The 18,570-nt window shown below is 33.2% G+C and overlaps 4 protein-coding genes across 5 annotated transcripts; 3 read left to right on the forward strand and 1 right to left on the reverse strand.

Moving 5' to 3' along the window:
• Nucleotides 1-657: 657 nt before the first annotated feature.
• LOC137811374 (PGR5-like protein 1A, chloroplastic) lies at nucleotides 658-3,806 on the forward strand. Of its 2 annotated transcripts, XM_068613079.2 has the most exons (11): nucleotides 658-1,047; nucleotides 1,119-1,234; nucleotides 1,365-1,461; nucleotides 1,560-1,660; nucleotides 1,823-1,879; nucleotides 2,100-2,176; nucleotides 2,496-2,547; nucleotides 3,052-3,162; nucleotides 3,233-3,327; nucleotides 3,442-3,517; nucleotides 3,675-3,806. In XM_068613079.2, exons 1-10 carry the CDS (start codon nucleotides 849-851, stop codon nucleotides 3,509-3,511), a joined length of 975 nt encoding a protein of 324 aa, XP_068469180.2. In that variant the 5' UTR covers nucleotides 658-848; the 3' UTR covers nucleotides 3,512-3,517; nucleotides 3,675-3,806. The 2 variants fall into 2 exon arrangements, with proteins under 2 accessions (XP_068469180.2, XP_068469179.2); XM_068613078.2 differs by having other exon boundaries at nucleotides 736-1,047; nucleotides 3,442-3,806.
• Nucleotides 3,807-5,533: 1,727 nt separating this feature from the next.
• LOC137811373 (expansin-A7) lies at nucleotides 5,534-7,171 on the forward strand. Its single transcript, XM_068613077.2, has 3 exons — nucleotides 5,534-5,762; nucleotides 5,913-6,228; nucleotides 6,628-7,171. Exons 1-3 carry the CDS (start codon nucleotides 5,591-5,593, stop codon nucleotides 6,938-6,940), a joined length of 801 nt encoding a protein of 266 aa, XP_068469178.1. The 5' UTR covers nucleotides 5,534-5,590; the 3' UTR covers nucleotides 6,941-7,171.
• A 1,836-nt stretch (nucleotides 7,172-9,007) lies between these two features.
• On the forward strand, nucleotides 9,008-13,723 carry LOC137811372 (B-type cell cycle switch protein ccs52A). Its single transcript, XM_068613076.1, has 10 exons — nucleotides 9,008-9,624; nucleotides 9,701-9,823; nucleotides 10,241-10,345; nucleotides 11,316-11,495; nucleotides 11,599-11,661; nucleotides 11,778-11,972; nucleotides 12,715-12,816; nucleotides 12,906-12,968; nucleotides 13,101-13,169; nucleotides 13,263-13,723. The coding sequence occupies exons 1-10, from the start codon at nucleotides 9,214-9,216 to the stop codon at nucleotides 13,314-13,316; spliced, it is 1,365 nt and encodes a 454-aa protein (XP_068469177.1). The 5' UTR covers nucleotides 9,008-9,213; the 3' UTR covers nucleotides 13,317-13,723.
• A 1,886-nt stretch (nucleotides 13,724-15,609) lies between these two features.
• LOC137811375 (protein STAY-GREEN, chloroplastic) lies at nucleotides 15,610-17,489 on the reverse strand. Its single transcript, XM_068613080.2, has 4 exons — nucleotides 17,088-17,489; nucleotides 16,815-16,988; nucleotides 16,215-16,382; nucleotides 15,610-16,130 (listed from the first exon to the last, which is right to left on the reverse strand). Exons 1-4 carry the CDS (start codon nucleotides 17,214-17,216, stop codon nucleotides 15,795-15,797), a joined length of 807 nt encoding a protein of 268 aa, XP_068469181.1. The 5' UTR covers nucleotides 17,217-17,489; the 3' UTR covers nucleotides 15,610-15,794.
• Nucleotides 17,490-18,570: the final 1,081 nt, after the last annotated feature.

Below are 18,570 nucleotides of genomic sequence, written 5' to 3' on the forward strand. Positions count from 1 at the left end.
TGTTTAGGAACGTATTACCTAGTTCTTAATGGTGGTTTAACTTTGCTGACCTTGATTTGAGCGTTAATGGACTGAATATGTCGGTCGTCCCGCACGGACATGCTGGGATCGGTCAACTCGGTCCATACCAGTACAATATCAAAACAATATTAAACAACATTCTAATTTTAATAAAAAGACAAAATTATCAACCTACATATTTTAAATTAATAAATAATTATAATAAAAATTAATAAAGACGAATCAATCCACCTCTAACTTAACTTGAATTAAGTGAGTCAAATTCAGTTCGATGGAGTAACCAGTTCCATGGGCTGTAACTCTCTTGTTTTAAATCTCAAAAAATAAAAAAATTTGACCTCACTCTTCTATTTCCTTACCAATTTGTGTGTGTGCTTCTCTAATGTTGATGGCATGTTTTTGGAAAGAGTTTGATGAGCAGAGAAGGAAGAAGAGAAGGTGTGTAGTGCAACGAGTTTAGAAGGAACTTAGATAAATCCTCTCTGCTCACAACATCATCCATCTCTCCCCACGTGATAACCCTTGCCAACACACCAGCCCAACAGAACATCTCCACGTGGCCACAACCAAGGGAATGACCAAGACAAGCCAGTTAGTCAGAAACCTTAGTAAAACCAAACAAACAAGACACACGATGTGACTGTGATGAAGACAAGAAAATCAAAGAAGGAAATGGAGAATAAGCCGTTGTACTTCCCTCCACACATTCATTCTTGCCTTATCTTTCCCTCCAACCAAACAAATTAAAATCAACCCTCAATAACAATGAATTTCCCAAATGCATTATCATAAAAGAATCCCAACATACTCTCTGTTGCTACATAATCATGGCTACTAAACTCACCTTCACACTCTCATGCCCGCAGCCATTCACTTCCCATACACCAACGCCCTTCATTTCAGTCTCTTCCTTCTCCTCCACTTCCGTTTCTCCTCTCCACCTTCTCCAATTCAATGCTCGCCGTTTATGCCTTCGCCGCCGCCGCCGGCTATTTCTGTTTTCTCCCAGGGCCACTGCCGATCAAGGTCTTATTCCTCACATCATCTTTTTGTTTCATGCATTGCTCTCACGACGCTGTTTCCTCTTTTCCTTTCAGGCAAGGTTGAGGAAGATGACGTTGTGGACAGTAAAATCCTACCCTACTGTAGCATAGACAAAAAGGAGAAGAAATCAGTTGGTGAACTCGAGCAAGACTTTCTTCAAGCACTGCAAGTACGAAAAAAAGAACTAGTTTTTTCAACAACCTTTAATTTATTTATTGCTGGATTTGCTATGCGTTATGAAAGAGGGAGCGTTATATATATTTAACTTGAAGTGGGACCCTGTTTTTGTCGAGGAACAGGCATTCTACTATGAGGGCAAGGCTATTATGTCAAACGAGGAATTTGATAATCTTAAGGAAGAACTCATGTGGGAAGGGAGCACCGTTGTGATGCTAAGTATATACATGGAGCTAGCAATTTCACTCACAGTAGCATGAACTCTTATAATATGTAACCTGATCTTATTTCTGGATCATTATTGGTTGGCTCCGTAGGTTCTGAAGAGCAAAAGTTTCTGGAAGCGTCTATGGCTTACGTGTCCGGAAAACCAATCCTGAGCGACAAAGAGTTTGATGATTTGAAACTCAAGCTAAAGGTTTGCTATTAATTCTCATGAAAAACCATTAATACAATCACGTTTTTTTTTCTACTGATGCAACACGTATGATTAAGTACTTTAAACGGAAGTTACATAATCATATTTTTGTTGCTGATATTAAAACCTTTTAATGTTTAACTACACATACTGTGTTTGTAGATAGAAGGGAGCGATATTGTGGCTGAGGGTCCTCGGTGCAGTCTTCGTAGTAGAAAGGTGTGTGTACATAGCTTAATGGATTACATCATTCAAGTATTATGTGAAAGTGTATAAAAAAGTGATTGTATCAGTGGTCAATTGTATATATTCTAGTATCTATCGATATACATAGCCGTTTGCTGGAATAAATCACTCTCTGAACATTATATCGAGAGAGAGATCAGTTAAAAAATGTGTTAGATATGTTTCTTAATTACTAATTGGCATCATTTTACAGGTTTACAGTGACCTGTCTGTTGACTACTTAAAGATGTTACTGCTGAACGCCCCAGCTACTGTGATTGCACTAGGATTGTAAGACACTCTTTTTTCTTCTGTGTATATGATAACTTCATCATGTATTTTATTTACCCAGTTTTTTTAGTCCTGCTACTGACAATAGTTGGTCTCTATGACACTTCAGATATTAATATGAAAATCCATTCTTTAAATCGTTTTCTCTTTCTCAAATCAAGGTTTTCATGTCATCCCAAATGATGGGAAAAAAGTACGTGCTTCCTTGGTCTGTTCTTTTATGTAGCAAGGTCAAGTGATGTGAATATCATTACTGTTGCAAAAGTAAGGTCTTGATTTCTTTTGCTTTTTTCCATTTTTTCCTATAATATGTTGTTAGGTTCTTCTTCGTTGACGATTTGACTGGATTTGAGATCTCATATCTGATAAAGGTATATGCTCCCCTCATTTTTTCTTGTTCTAGCATTCTTAGATGATTATTTAATGTAGTTTGATCTGAAAAGCCACAGTATCAGAAAGGCAGTAGTTTTATTTTTGCACTTCCCTCTTATATTCCATTACCCTCTTCATTCATATAAGGAAGCAGTTTAGCTGTATTGTGTAAAACATTTTCTAGTCAGAAAAAGATCTTCTAGAGTGCAGGGTTCACTTTAGAGAGGAAAATGCTAGTGGATCACCGTTTGATAACAAAATCAGAAGCACATTGTAACTAGCTGTGTAGATATTGCAGTAGTACATGATGACCAATTAAGTACCTTGAGTCGTAAACCCAAAAGAGTTTCTACTATTTATCAAACAAGAGTTATCCATGAGCAGAATCGATAGCTGGGACAATGAGATTGATTTATTCCTAGACTAGAAATCATTTATTTGAAAATTGTTATATATGTTACACCTATAATGATTTAGCTAATGTCGTGAAATGCTAAATGCAGATTCCAGAGCCATATAGTTTTATTCTAACTTGGTTTGCCGCCATTCCCTTTATTTTGTGGCTGGCTCAATCAATTACAAGGGCAATTGTAAAAGACTTTTTGATTTTAAAGGTAAAATTTTGGTTGCACTGTCTCTTTATTCCGAACCAATACAAGTACTAACATAGTTCTATCTCTAAAGGGCCCCTGTCCTAACTGTGGTACTGAAAATACCTCTTTCTTTGGGACTATACTGTCAGTTTCAAGTGATACCAGCAACAATGTCAAATGTGAAAAGTAAGTATAAAAGTGGCTTCCCCTGCACTCTCTCACCCTGTCTCTCCATATTGTTAATTGGTTTGAATTGTGATAGATCATTAGTTTAACCACCGAAGTTATATTTTGCCTCAGCTGTGAGACTAAAATGGTGTATGATTCAAGAACAAGATTGATTACATTACCAGAAGGAAGTAGTGCCTAAATTGAGGTACATCATCACTGCTAAGTAGCATTATTTTCTGGCACAAGAACAGCTTCAAGTTTGTCTTGTGTCCGGTTAAGACTCTGCAAGTGAAAATTTTCTTTGTTTTTTGGGGCTTTTCTGCAAAGACATGTTAATGTAAATGTTATACATGTACCTGAAGGTTGGGTTGATACTATCGTTTCCTGCAATGAGTTGAGATGGTCATAGTCAGAAACTACTCCTTATTCGTGGAAGCTAGAGACTAATTTATGAAGTCAGGAAGACAATAAAAAGGCCATGAAATTAATCATTATTCTCGCTGTGGCACACCATATTGTAATTTTATTAACTTTGTATAGCATATGCAGGATCCTCCATCGGAAGAGATGAGTTACATGATTTTTTGTGTAACAAAAAAAATCTAAAAAAATTGTAGCGCCGCCTTTTAGTAGGTTTTTTTTATTTGTTGGCATGCGTTAGGAATATTTTTAAACAAATTTGTCTATAATAGATTTTGAAGAAAGAAAAATAAAATAAAAATGATATTTTTTATATAGAATTTCTCTCATAACAATTTTAGATTTTTATTTATAATTTCTCCCCAGGTTAATTTTAATTCACGAATTAATTTAATTATTTCGAAGTCTTTAACATACCCTAATTAATTTTCCCCTTCTTGTATCACAATCAATATTTAAAGAAATCATTACGTAATAATTTGTCAGTAACTTATAAGATGACAGCCAAATAACTCCAACATTACTTGGCCGAGTTTATTTAAAAAATAATTGCGTTAATTAAGTCTTTCTATTTTTTAAAATAGAATCTGTAAAATTACTTTGAAATTTCTTTCACTCAAAACATCTCCAAATTAAAACATTAAATTTAACTTAAAATTGAAAAAAAAATCTTAATTTTTTCCTTCTCCATACCTTAACTTCGTGTCCTATAATTAAAATCCTTCCACTTTACAAAAAAATTATCAAATTTATAAATCCTTTACCATCTAAATATTTTAATATATCAAATCGATGATAAACTCATTTAAACAAAAAAAAATAACAAGTTATTATAAAAAAAATTATTAAATAAAAAATAATTTTAGAAATCATATGAACTAAAAGTTTATAAAATAATTTTCAAAATTAGTATTTAATCATTAGTTATCAAGATGTTAAGTACTATAACTACTTAATATTTTAAATTAGTCTTTATTATTCTTTTAGATACTAATTTAAAATTTAAAATATTATTTTTAAAATATTGATTGGTAATTTATATACCACTTTATTTTTATTAATAATATAAATTATTTTAGATATTAATAATTTTTTAATTTTTAAAATAATATCTAATGTGATGAATAATAATTAATTAATTTTTATTTTAAATTTAATTGTTATTTAATAATTTTGTTGGTGTGAGATGGTAACGTCAAATTTACTTAATCCTAATCTAAATCATCGAAAAGTTTAAAAGAACAGGCACATAACACAAACTAAAGAAAATGAAAGTGAGCTTGGGCCTTAAATAATCTTGTGCAAAATTATGTGTTTGATAAAATATTTTTTCTTCTGAAAAACAGACATTTTGTTTCTGAAAAAAATGAAAAGTTTATAGAATGAAACCAAACTTGTGTTTTTCTTGGTTTCATTAGTTGAAAGAGTAGAGTCAATGGTTGTACTAACAGAGGCAAATTAAATACAAAAGTCAGCTATATTTAAAATGTCATTGACTAATTAACAAGTAAGAAGAAGATAAGTGGAGTGGCTAATGAGAATGAATTTTATAATCACGCGACCTGTGAAACTTGTCTGCACGTTTTTTACTCAAAATATATAACTTTTTTTTCTTATGGATTGAGTGGTCAGGGATCGGGATTTGTCTTGTCTTGTCTTGTCGATTACGTACATATTGGTGGGAGGTGCAAAAAACAAAACAACAATGTTGTGGACTTTGTGGTCGTGGGAATCACTAAGCCAAGACGTGCCCTAGGAATTCTACTTCCTATATAAAGGATACACGTACCTGTCAATCATCACACTGCATTGCATTGCATTCCTTCTCCTCTACAATTAAACTATTCAAAACTTCACCATGCCTTCAACTCTTCAACCTTCTACCTTGTTGTTTGCTTTTACAATGAAGTTCATGTTCATTCTCATGTTCATGGGAGACAAAGCAATAGCTGCGGGGATATTTCGACCCAGTCAATGGGCTCTTGCTCATGCCACCTTTTACGGTGATGAGACTGCTTCTGCCACTATGGGTATGTTAATCTTCTCATCATCACAGTTCATCACTACTATTCTATTTATAGTTACTTTTTTTTATATATAAAAACTTTCATGTTAATAATCACTTTACAACTTCATTAAATTATTAATTTTCTCTTATCTGATTGGTAATGGACTTGCAGGAGGAGCATGCGGGTACGGGAATTTATTTCAAAATGGTTACGGCACAGATACTGTGGCTTTAAGTTCTACGTTGTTCAACAATGGATATGCGTGTGGAACTTGTTATCAAATAAAATGTTACCAATCAAGTGCGTGTTATAAGAATGTAGCTTTTACCACAGTGACTGCCACCAATCTTTGCCCTCCTAACTGGGCACAACCCTCAAATAACGGAGGCTGGTGCAACCCACCACGAGTGCATTTTGACATGGCCAAACCCGCTTTCATGAAAATTGCGCAGTGGAAAGCTGGCATCGTCCCTGTTATGTACCGCAGGTAAGCAAATAAATCACTAGAAAGGTCTTCCTATGCATCTGAAAGTGCCTGTTGATGCCTTATCATAAATTTCTTAGCAGTTCATCATTGTATAAATAACTAGATGTTAGTACTAAGTATGTTCAAATTTATAAAACCGGTTTATAAAATGAGATTTGCCCCACAATACGAGAAACTTACTCATATATGAGACTATATATTATAGGTGTTCCAATAACTGACCTGATAACGACAGTCGTTAACATAAACTCAAAATGATTCTCATATAATATCACGTTAAATAATCAAATTATAAAATGAGGTTTATACCTATTTATAAAATAAAATGTTCTAAGACGTTCTAAGGATCTCCGGTAAACACATATCTGTTTGGTGATTAATTTATGTATGTATATGCAGAGTGCCATGTGTAAGGAAGGGAGGGCTGCGATTCACTTTTCAAGGAAACGGGTACTGGCTTTTGGTGTACATGATGAACGTGGGAGGTGGAGGAGATATTTCAAGCATGTCGGTGAAAGGAAGCAGAACTGGGTGGATCAGCATGAGCCACAACTGGGGTGCTTCATATCAAGCATTTGCAACTCTTGGTGGCCAACCTCTTTCTTTCAGGATTACTTCATACACCACCAAGGAAACTATCATTGCATGGAATGTTGCTCCTTCAAACTGGAACGTGGGACTAACTTATTCCACCTCTGTTAACTTCCGCTGAAACCCTTTGTGGCACACGCCTTTCCACTGTTTTTTCTTTTATCTTAAATTAAGAGACCGTTTCTGCTGCAAGTAAGTTTTCTACATATTAGCTTCAGCAGCAGGTGCAGATATAGATAGATGTAAAGGAACTGTCACTTTTTGTTAGTTTGACAAACTTAAAGTGAAGTTCGTCATTTCCACAAACTTCACACGTAGCTGGAAATTTGAATAAAAACTTGAGTTATAATAATGACTTAATCCAAACCGCAAGGCTCCATGAATAGTGAGTCTGGTTTTATACTGAAATTTGGCTGCCAATGGCCTGTGAATTGAATTGATGTTTAACTACTGAGTTGGTTAAGTATTTATTTCTGAGGCAAATTCTTCCTGCACCATATCAATTTTAACCTCCACCATATCAATTTTTTAAATTTCCAAAACTATCCTTTTGCACCATATCAATTTTTTAAATTTTCAAAACTACCCTTTTGCACCATATCAATTTTAACCTTCACCATATCAATTTTTTAAATTTCCAAAATTATCCTTATTCCAAATTAAAAAATCCAAAATAATAATTATAATTGAGAAATAACAAAATAAAAAAATTCTGAACACAAAACTAAAAATACATTCTAAATTTCAGAATTCAAAAATATGTTCCGAAAATTGAAATCCAAGATAAAAGTTTCAAAAATAATTTTTCCCATTTTTGTGTAAGGTTATTTTCGTCATTTAGGAGAGGTATTTTTGTCATTTTCTAGAGCTGATTGAGTGGGATATTTTTATCATTTTTTAGAGCTGATTAGGTGCATGCTGAAATTGATATGGTGGAGGGAGAAATTGCCTATGTGATAGTGATAGTGATAGTGAATTAATTAATTTTAGTTGTTTTGAAAGGTCTTCTTGCTTATTGAAAAAACATAATGAATTTGTGTGAAGGTAAAATACATTTTAGTACTTAATTTTTTAGTTTTCTCTGTTTTACTTTATTTATCTTTTTACTTTTCTCATACTTGTATTAATATAATAATATTTTACATCAATAATTAATTTACTTATGGTATTTTAACTGGTAATATTTTTAATATAAAAAATTCAACTAAAAAAAAAACTCATTTCTAAACTCATTAATATAGATCAGTTCAACATTCAATGAACACAGAAAAATAAAATATAAAGATTGGTTCCTTTTTTCTCCTTTGGATCGTGATTATTTGTCTCCGATGATCTATATGTGTGTTAGTTAAGCATATTTCATCATATTAGTTATTTTTCCAAATCTAAATTTTTAGATAATAATTGGATTTTAATCAAATGTATTCCAACTAATTAAATGTTTCAGTTAAATCATAATCATTACATGGATATTATTGTTATATTAGATGATATTAGTTTAGTATTTTAAAATATAGAAATCATTATTTTATTTAAATAATATGATTCCCTGCATTTATTAAACATAATACAATAATTAAATTTAATAATTAAAATATAAATTTATTAAATGTCTAATTTTTCAAATCTTAAATTTTCTTTGCGGATGTTATATACAGTAATTATGAATGCTACACAACACAGTAGTTACGAACTTTAAAGTTTAAATAACTATATATATAATATCTATGTTTTAAATTTATATTTTTCTTATAAGCATTAAATTATTATTTAGAAAAAACAAACATTTATAGAATTCAACATACTTGATATTTCTTAAAAAATAAACATTATTTAATTAAAATACAATTAACAATCTTATTTAATTTAAATATAATTAGATTAATTAAATTTTAAATATTTCAAAAGTAGTAAAATTATTTACACATATTTAAAAATATATATAATTTAAAAAAACCTGACATGAATCTAAAATTAGTATACAGTAATGCAGAAATAAATCCAAATAAATAATAGGCAAATCTAAAGACGTTAAAGTTATTCCAGTCAAAATTAATAGAATTTTAAAAAAGTGTTTATAATTAAAATGTAACCAAATCATTGATTATAATTTTCTAAAATAAATATATTTTCAACTGCCATAAATACGACATTAAAATTTAAGGAATGAAAGTAAAAGTGAGAAATTACATTACCTAGTTTTGTGTGTGGTCGGGCGAGATGAGAAAGAGATAATATCATGAAAGGCGCCATTTCCACTTTTTTCCCGCGAAAAAGGCGTCTATTTCCCGGGAAAATTCTGGGTGCTTCACATTTCAACAAATCGAAGGAGGAGGAAGAAGAAGAAGAAGGGGAAAAGAGAAAAGAGAAAAGATTTGGTTAGGTTTGATTATTATGGGCGAATCGTTCACTCCACCTTCTCCAATGTCCTCTTCCCAGCACAACCATGTCAAACGAATGCTAAACTCCAATCGCTTCAAGTCACCGTCAAAAACAATCTACTCCGACCGCTTCATACCCAGCAGATCCGCTTCCAACTTCGCTCTGTTTAACCTATCGCCCTCCACGGAAGACGGTTGTAGTTGCAGCCCCTATGGCAGCGCGCTGCGGAGTGCCTTGTTTGGACCTTCCACACCCGACAAATTCGAAAGCCCTAATATATTTCGTTTCAAATCGGAGACTCGACAGTCCATGCATTCTCTTTCTCACACACCTTTTACATCCCACGATGCCCTTCTCCCTGGCTATGACTACAATCATAAGCCCCTTAAGCGCCCTCGCAAGATTCCTCCCTCGTCTTTTAAGGTTTTTTTTTTTTCTGTCCCTGTTTTGAGAGGTTTTGTTTTGGGGTGTTCGGTATAATTGCAATGTTGTGTTTTAGGTTCTGGATGCGCCGGCTCTGCAAGATGATTTTTATCTGAATCTCGTGGATTGGTCCTCCAGCAATGTCTTGGCTGTAGCTCTGGAAAACTCTGTTTATCTGTGGAATGCTTCTAGTAGCAAGGTTTATAAAATAAATTTAATTTCTTTTTTACTAATTGTTCTTGGTGACCACTGTTAGGATCTTTGTTTCTTTGATTCTTGGTGGGACCAAGACATCCCCAAATTTTTGCTCTTTCGAGTCGGTTATGAGACTAATCCCCGATCCTTAGTCCAAATCTTACTCATATTTAAAACTCTCCGATGAATATCGAGCATTTATACCATTGGGGGTTAGGTCTAACTGGAAGTCTCTTGTAGAAAACCAAAGTTTGAATAGTTTCTGGGAAATACGTTCGTATTTAGTTTGTTTAGGATTGTTTTCAAAGGAGGGAGCTTGTGGGAAGCAAACTAAAATAACTTGAATTGTTTTTTATTTTCCTATGTTTTTGCGTTTTAGATTATTTGCCGGTGTGCTTGAGATGCAGCTGCATATGTGCAGGTAACTAAGCTATGCGATTTGGGGGCTGACGATTCCGTTTGTTCAGTGGGCTGGGCTCCGCTTGGTACCTACTTGGCTGTTGGATCAAACAGTGGAAAAGTCCAGGTAAGAGTTTATATAGAAAACCAATCTCATGCAATCGTAACCAGTTACCTCTTTTCAGTTTTTTTTTTTAAATGCCATAGGTTAAGAAGGATTTTTTTATGGGTGTTCTTTAGCAGATTCAGTGCACCCTATCTATTGAGGATTTTTTTCTGGTATTTTTTCTCGAGGGTGACCAGTTATATATAACCAGCCATATACTATAGTTCTCAAAGAAGCAAAGACATACTTTTCCCGTGTTAGCAAAGGTCTCCGTATAGGAAGGGCAGTAGCATAACATATAATATGGCAAAGTTCTCTCCATAGGAATGGCAGTAGTAGTAGAATTTGATACATGTGCTTATGACAAACACCAAAGTCTTGTACTTGTTTGTTATCAGACTCCATTGGTTGGTAAGAGCAGTTCACTTACAGTTAAAGCCAAGGCTGATAAGTGGAGAGTAACCCCAGCATAAGAGGAGAGTACCTACCACACTAACGACAGTTTATTAAACGGCACAATCAAGTTTTTCCCCCTATTCTATTTGTGCTAGGAAACTGTAGACAGAACAGAACTGTACTACTGATTGTTAATTGCATATCCTGCTACCTTTAGGAAACATAAGTTTTTCGTGTTAGTGAGTCTAATAAACTTAGCTTCTTGTTATGGTGACTTCCATTCATTTGATAGTTATACATCATTGTAGTCCATTCCATAGGCACGTGATGTGTTCTACTATCAATTTACATACATAAACTTTATTTGCCCGCCTGGTTGAAACTTTTCTTCAGAACCATATGCATACTCAATTGACTAGAGGTAGGTAGCCAGGGCATCATTGCCACCTTAAACATTATTAATTTGTGATATTTTGACCGTCTTCCTGTAAAACATGGTGTCAAAAGATATCATTTACTTGTTTTGTGATGTTGAGTATTTTTTTAATCTCATCCGTGGGACTTGCTAAGTTCTTCTTAACCATTCTTTATGTAGATTTGGGATGTATCTCAAGGCAAGTCAATAAGAACTATGGAGGGTCATCGTTTACGTGTTGGGACCTTGGCCTGGAGTTCATCTCTCTTGTCTTCTGGTGGCCGGGATAAAAGCATTTACCAACGAGACATACGTGTACAGGAGGATTTTGTCAGTAAACTGTCTGGGCACAAATCAGAGGTTGGTCTTGTCTTTATTTGCAATGGTCTTATCTGATAAAACTAGTTACCTACTGTGTACGATTTAATGATTGAATTCCCCCCTTTTTTGGTTCTTCAAAAAGGTTTGTGGACTGAAGTGGTCTTATGATAACCGTGAGTTAGCATCAGGTGGAAATGACAACAAGGTACATTTAATTGCAAGTTGCATTATCCTCATGAACTGTGCCACTACTGCACTTTTGCCTTTTTAATCTCTACTTCTTGGCATCGGTTACCAATAATTTGTTTTCTATGTTTGCAGTTACTTGTTTGGAATCAAAACTCAACCCAGCCCATCCTGAAGTTCTGTGGGCATACAGCAGCTGTTAAAGCAATTGCGTGGTCTCCTCATGCAAATGGACTTCTTGCATCTGGAGGAGGTACTGCAGACCGAAGCATTCGTTTCTGGAATACAACCACAAACTCACAGTTAAACTGCATTGACACTGGAAGTCAGGTATTTTCTTTGGTCTAATTCTTTTTTATATAATAAATGTCTGGTTATTTGATAGCTTTATGAAAAATTGAATTTATTGTTACGAGATTCATTCTCCCCATTGTAGAGCAATATGGTAAATAACAGCAAAATGCCATGCCTAATCAAACCGTACTCAATGGAAAATAATATGTAAAAACTTAATTTTAAAATAATTCCAAAGAGAAGTGATATAAAAAAAGGGTAAGGGATCACTAACTTTGTAGTATCGAAACATTGAGACTCCCAAATTCAAGACTGACATGACTCTCTATTGTTGGATCTTCGTTGAACTTTGTCAAAGATACATTTTCTTGTAAATTTGCATTCCTACTTTCTGCTGGAAAGAACAGGAGAGTAGGTAATCGATTAGCCGTACTAGTTGGGTAGTATGACTAACATCTAATCCAAGTGGTGCAATGAAATTCTTATTTGCTTTATCAATGAATAGACAGTGATCCATCATACAGAAAATAACATCAGTTTAGTGTTCCATGGAATCTTGGACCATTATTCATAATATGTCTGAAAAAACAAAATTTACATATCCCGTTGGCCATTCAATATCCGTGCCAACAATTGTTAGATTATATTGAAGAACTGCTTTCATCAGAATTCATGGATTTTTCACCACATATACAAGTATTATGGGTGTTTACCTCACCGCCATCCCCTCTTTTTTATATAAAATAAAATGACTATCACATCCCTTTCATGATGACAGGTTTGTAATCTTGTCTGGTCTAAAAATGTGAATGAATTGGTAAGCACGCACGGCTACTCCCAAAATCAGATAATGGTTTGGAAATATCCCACCATGTCAAAGGTATAGATAAAATCTGTTGTCATAGCTTGCACATATTGTTCTTTAAAATTAATTTTAATGTTTTACCTTTTTTTGTCCTTTTGATGCAGCTGGCAACTCTTACAGGCCATAGTTTCAGAGTTCTTTATCTTTCCATTTCTCCTGATGGTCAGGTATTTCAATTGTTCTTTCACCTATTATTCTTTTTAAGATTTCATGTAATTAGCGGCTTTTTACAAAAGTTTACTATTTTCTGAATTTTATGTCATTTTCCTTGTGATGATGACTTCTACTTACTGTATTAGACTATTGTCACTGGAGCTGGAGATGAAACTCTAAGATTTTGGAATGTATTCCCTTCGCGGAAATCACAGGTAACTATTTGGTATTTTAATGTTGGCATGAAATAGGTCATGTGCATATACTTAGAGGGACTTGATCCTTTTATTCATTTCATTGTCTATCAGAATACTGAGAGTGAAATTGGAGCATCCTCTTTAGGAAGATCTATCATCAGGTGACTTCTTCAGCTTGCATATATATGGCACAAGTGGCTGAAAGAAATTTCAGAACAGCAAGAATACCGTGGCGGTGGAAAATTGTATAAAAGACATCATTGCGGTCTGCTTTACTAATTTTGAAAGCCTTGCGGGAGCCATGAATTTACAAATATAGCTTCCACTGGTGGAAATCCCTTCTCTTCATGAATTATCTTACATTTATTTGTATATTTTGGTTTTCTCCAATTTTTGTGTTCTTTCCTGTAATGCACCTTGCATTACATTGATCAATTAAGAATACATAGAAGCATGTTTTCCATGTACTGGAACAGCTTTTGTATATAAAAGTCTACTTCCTTCGGATGGCGTTAGTTTGTACAAGGGGCGTGGTTATCCCCTCAAATTAAGGAAGGCGAAAACTTCATTGACCTCTTTCTTCGAGCGACTGTTATTAACTTTAGAAAATGTCTGCGTTGGTTGTTTATTGATTTCAAAAATATTTTTATTTTCTAAATTTATCTGTCTATCCAGATGTTAGGTTTTTAGTATAAATATTGACCAAGGCAAGGAAAAATGAGCTAAATTTGCATTGAGTTGGACTAGAACGTAGGTTTTATTACCAAAATGATTTTGATCACTAAGACGATATTTTATCTGTTTGTCAAATTAGTACGAAAGTATTTTTTTTTTAAAAACTAAGAAAACTTTACAAACCTTAAGGCTGTTCTAAAGTGAATTAAGATTGATTCATTTAAAAAAAATGTTTGATGGACAAATAAATTATATCAACACCAGATTTAGAAAGAGATTTAAATTTTAAACATTTGTTAAAAGTAATTATTACAGATAAATTATTGAATATCAACTAATTTAAAAATAAATAAAAATATATTATATTATATTAATTAAATTAAATATATTTTATAAATTAAAAAGTAATAGTATTTAAAGTTATTTTTATTATTAATAAAATTTATAAAATAATTTTTAAATTAATATCTAATATTAATTATTAAGATTTTAGTTATTAATTATTTTAAATTTTAAATTAATCTTTTATTAAATTAGTTTTAATTATTAATTATTTTCTATTTTAAATTAATTTTTAATTAAATTAATAACTAATTTAAACTATAGAGCAATTAACAATTAAAATCTTAATAACTAATGTTAAATATTAATTTAAAAATTATAATAAAAGTTACTTTAAATATAAATAATATTTTAATTTATAAAATAATATTTAATTTAATTAATATAATAATTTATTATTTTTATTTTTAAAATAATTTATATTTAATAATTTTTTAATAAGTAACCTAAATTTGAACTATTCAAAATTTTATTCAAAGTAAAAATAAACTTTTCTTTTCTTTTCTCAATCTTTTCTTTCCTATTATTTTTTCTCACTCTCCGGTCATAATCATAGGATGATAATCTATCTAGCATATATAAATTATTTTTTCTCACTCTCCGGTCATAATCATAGGATGATAATCTATCTAGCATATATAAATATATATAATCTCTAAAATGTAGCATGAAGACATGAATCTATATATTATATAATTATGAATTATATAAACTAAAAAAAAATATTTATATGTACAAGTATTTATGTTTCATATTTTTTTGGAACAAAGATCTTTTTTACTAATTTCAAAAAAATTATTTCTTTATAATTATAATAAAAATTTATACAATAAATATGAGTTTTTAAAAATTATTATATTATTTTTTTAAAATCGTGCTAAAATTTTTAGATTGAACACTTCACTGATAAGTGTCTTACAAGTATTGTTGACACCGATATTTTTCACTGATAAGTGTCTTACGAGCGTTGTTGACACCGACTCGGATACATCAACAACATTGATACTTCACTGATAAGTGTCTTATGAGTATTGTTGTTGACACTGATACTTCACTGATAAGTGTTTTACGAGTGTTAAGGGTTTGACACCGACACATCTCTCTCAGAGATGGTAATATAAGCTTACGACGGTTTATTCTCTCTTTTTTTTCTTCCATAATGAAAAACAATTATTTACAACAACTTCACATTTACAAAATTACATCACTACTTCTCACCGTACCATCATCGGCATTCTTAAATCTTCTCTTCTAAGGTCAAACATCTGTATCCTATTTTTATTCCTCTCCATTAACGTCTTCAAACAACTTTTCTTCGTTGAAAATCCAAAGCTTAACAGCGAAAAATCAAGTTATTGTGAGCATATATAAAGGAAATGATACTTTTAAATTCATAGATGAACTTTCACTCCCTAAAATACACGACCAAGCACACATACACTTTACACACAGAACCAATTTAATATTGTACGAAAGAAGAAGAAAAAAAATGTTTGAATAACATGAGTTTCCTTATTTACATTGAAAAGGATGTTTGAATGTTTGAAGTTATCCTAATTTGTATACAGGGAAGCCACGTATTAATTTGGTAGAAACCCTCTAATGGGACGTAAAGGTTTTGTTTGTTTATAGATTTTGTTGGGTCTCAATCCCATCACAAGGTTCGTAATGGTGGCTGGGAACTTCTTGAGACCACTGAATTGGGTTCAACGTAATTGGGGGAAAGCAACACTCGCATTCTTCTTGGCATGCCTTTGGAATCGCCAACCCCTCCTTGCTTCCACCACTTTCTTCCTCCCTCTCTGCGGTGGCCCCACCGTATGCATCCCTCAGTGGGCCCCAGCACTCCACCTTGTTGAATTCTCGAATGTTTGAGTGAAAGTATACCCAAACCAAGGCCTCTTGCAATTCCGGGTAGTTGTTGAAAAGATCACCATCGCCGTGAATCACCGCCTTCAACACCTGATTCACACACGCAATTGCATTATGTTACGTTCAATATTCGTTCATTCACCCTTCAATTTCATGCTTCCAAAACTGGCTTACCACTGGTAGCTCCTTGCAGAAGATGAAGTATCTTAATCGGGCTAACATGTCCAACAGAAAATGACCTCCACTAATGTGGCAGTGAACGTGCAGGGACATCTTTCCCTTCACCTTCTTCCACTGCGCCACCACTTCGTCTCTTTGCAATCTGTTGTACCACCCCTGCAACTGCAATTCATTCCAAAATTCATCATCAACACTCGATTTTAGTACGAATTACCATATATATTGTTGGTAAACAAACACAATTTACAGTCACCAATCTCTGATTTGGGAGTTTTCAAACTGTAATTCAAATACACCTTTAAACGATTTATTTCCTGTGAGAATGAATTGGACTTTGGAGTGTTGAACAATCCGTTCCTATTCCCCTCTATTCATAGTAATCAATTTTTTTTTTCAAACAACTGAGAATAAATCCAACATCTCTAGAGAATAAATTCAATATTTTGCTTTGTTCAGCAGTATAATTCACGTGTTGCCATCTATTACGATTTCCCACCTTCCTCCCCAAAACAGCAAAAATACCCTGATTTCTTCTGTTACGTAAGAACAATTTGAAAAGAATATTAAGCCACAAGTGTGAGATGAAAAGAATACCTGAGAGTTATTTATGGTTTGAGAAATTGCCAAGGTGAGCTTAGCGGTTATATCACTGTGGGTTAACGTATAAGTCCTGGGAAGATTTCCTGGGTGTTTATTTTCATCCACTCCCAAGAACAAAACCTTCAGCTTCGAGGCTTCAAATATGGCAGGTCCAAACAACCTAGCCGTCTGTTCCAATTCCAACCAAACCCATCAGACACAACCAAACCAACAACAACAATTTAAAAACAAAAAAGTGGTGATAAAAAGCCTTAAAAAAAGACGTACAGGGACCATTGCCTTGTTCTTCTTGCGGTGCGGTCTTCCATTGGGCGAGATAGCAATATCGTGGCGTGGAGGAAGCGAAGGCTTACTAAGCTTAGAAGGGAGAAGATGAAGAGTAGTGAGAGTACCCATGTTGGTGTTGATTCAGTGATGGTTGATTAGTGAGTGATGATGCAGAAGAAAAGGAAGAGGATTTATATTTATTGTAATGCTTTTGTTTTGGTGTTTGACTGAAGTGGGAGTTTTATGTTTCTTTGCTTGAGAATCTACTTTCTCCTTTGCTTGTGAGCTTCAACAATGAAAGTGGAAAACGGGATTATTATTATAGGTGGAAGCGTTTGGAAGAGGCGTGTAGAGAACTAGTGATGCGTGTGAGTTTAGCCCATAACATTGCGGTTGCTTTAAGATGTAGCCTTCGCAACTCTTAATATTTTTTTTTATTTTTTTCTACTTTGGCTTGTCGACGTGGCGTCCTCTCATTTGGACACGTTTCCGAGGTTTGCGCTACCCACTTTGCCTGCTTCTTCTAATTGGCGGTACTGTAGACCAAATTTTTGGGTATATTATATACCTCACTTTAGATTTATTTTGCTTTCAAAAAACTAATTAAAAAATCTCCTTATTATTACTATTATTATAAAAAAAGTAGTAGTTTATTAGGATTCTTTTTTCATACGTTTCTTCTTTGCTGTGCTGTGCTCTCATCCGTTACTTTGACGTGTTATATATTATTAGTATTTTTCTTTTTTGAAGACTTTCTTTGAATTCAAGAATAGCAGCTACTACTGTCTTCTCTTAAGATCTTCACCCCAAAAAAGCGTTGGTAATGATAATTAGTGGTCGGGCAAATATTCTGCGCACCACACTCTTCTGCGCACAACTTCAGGGTAATGGCACCGAAGACTCGGGAGACTGTTCTGATTTTCTTAATATTCGTAGTATAAAGAAAGATAAGAAAATATTAAAAATAAATTTTATATTGGTTCTAGAGAAACCAATAGACAACCTAAACTCAGAACATTCAAGGTAATGAAGAACAAGTGTTTTCTTAATCTAATTTGTAATTTGTCTATCTATAAGGTTTTATCTAGTATATATGAAGTGAGTTTTAACCTTGTGTTTGCTGTTATGATTTTCTCTTTACTGTCTGGTTAATGTTAATTAATCCAAATTCTCGTCCTATGTTATTTTCTTTACATTATTCATTTATATCGTCCTTCTACCTAAATGACCAAGGATCGGTCCAAGGTCCATAACCCAACATGCCTCAGCCTTATGCACTGGCAAATGAGGCTACTGCTAGCTTAAAGTTGTACTCGATCACCAGGTTAGACTACACCCATGATAATTAGATCAACATCTTTCCTTAATCATCAAAGATCGACCCAAGCCCATAACCCAACAATATCTATAAATTTACTATTTTTTTAATTATTTATTTAAATTTTGGTATTTTTGTTTATTCTTACAAGTTCCAATATTTTCT

This window comes from Phaseolus vulgaris, chromosome 2 (genome assembly GCF_051622355.1).
Source record: "Phaseolus vulgaris cultivar YP4 chromosome 2, ASM5162235v1, whole genome shotgun sequence".
Classification (NCBI taxonomy): domain Eukaryota; kingdom Viridiplantae; phylum Streptophyta; class Magnoliopsida; order Fabales; family Fabaceae; genus Phaseolus; species Phaseolus vulgaris.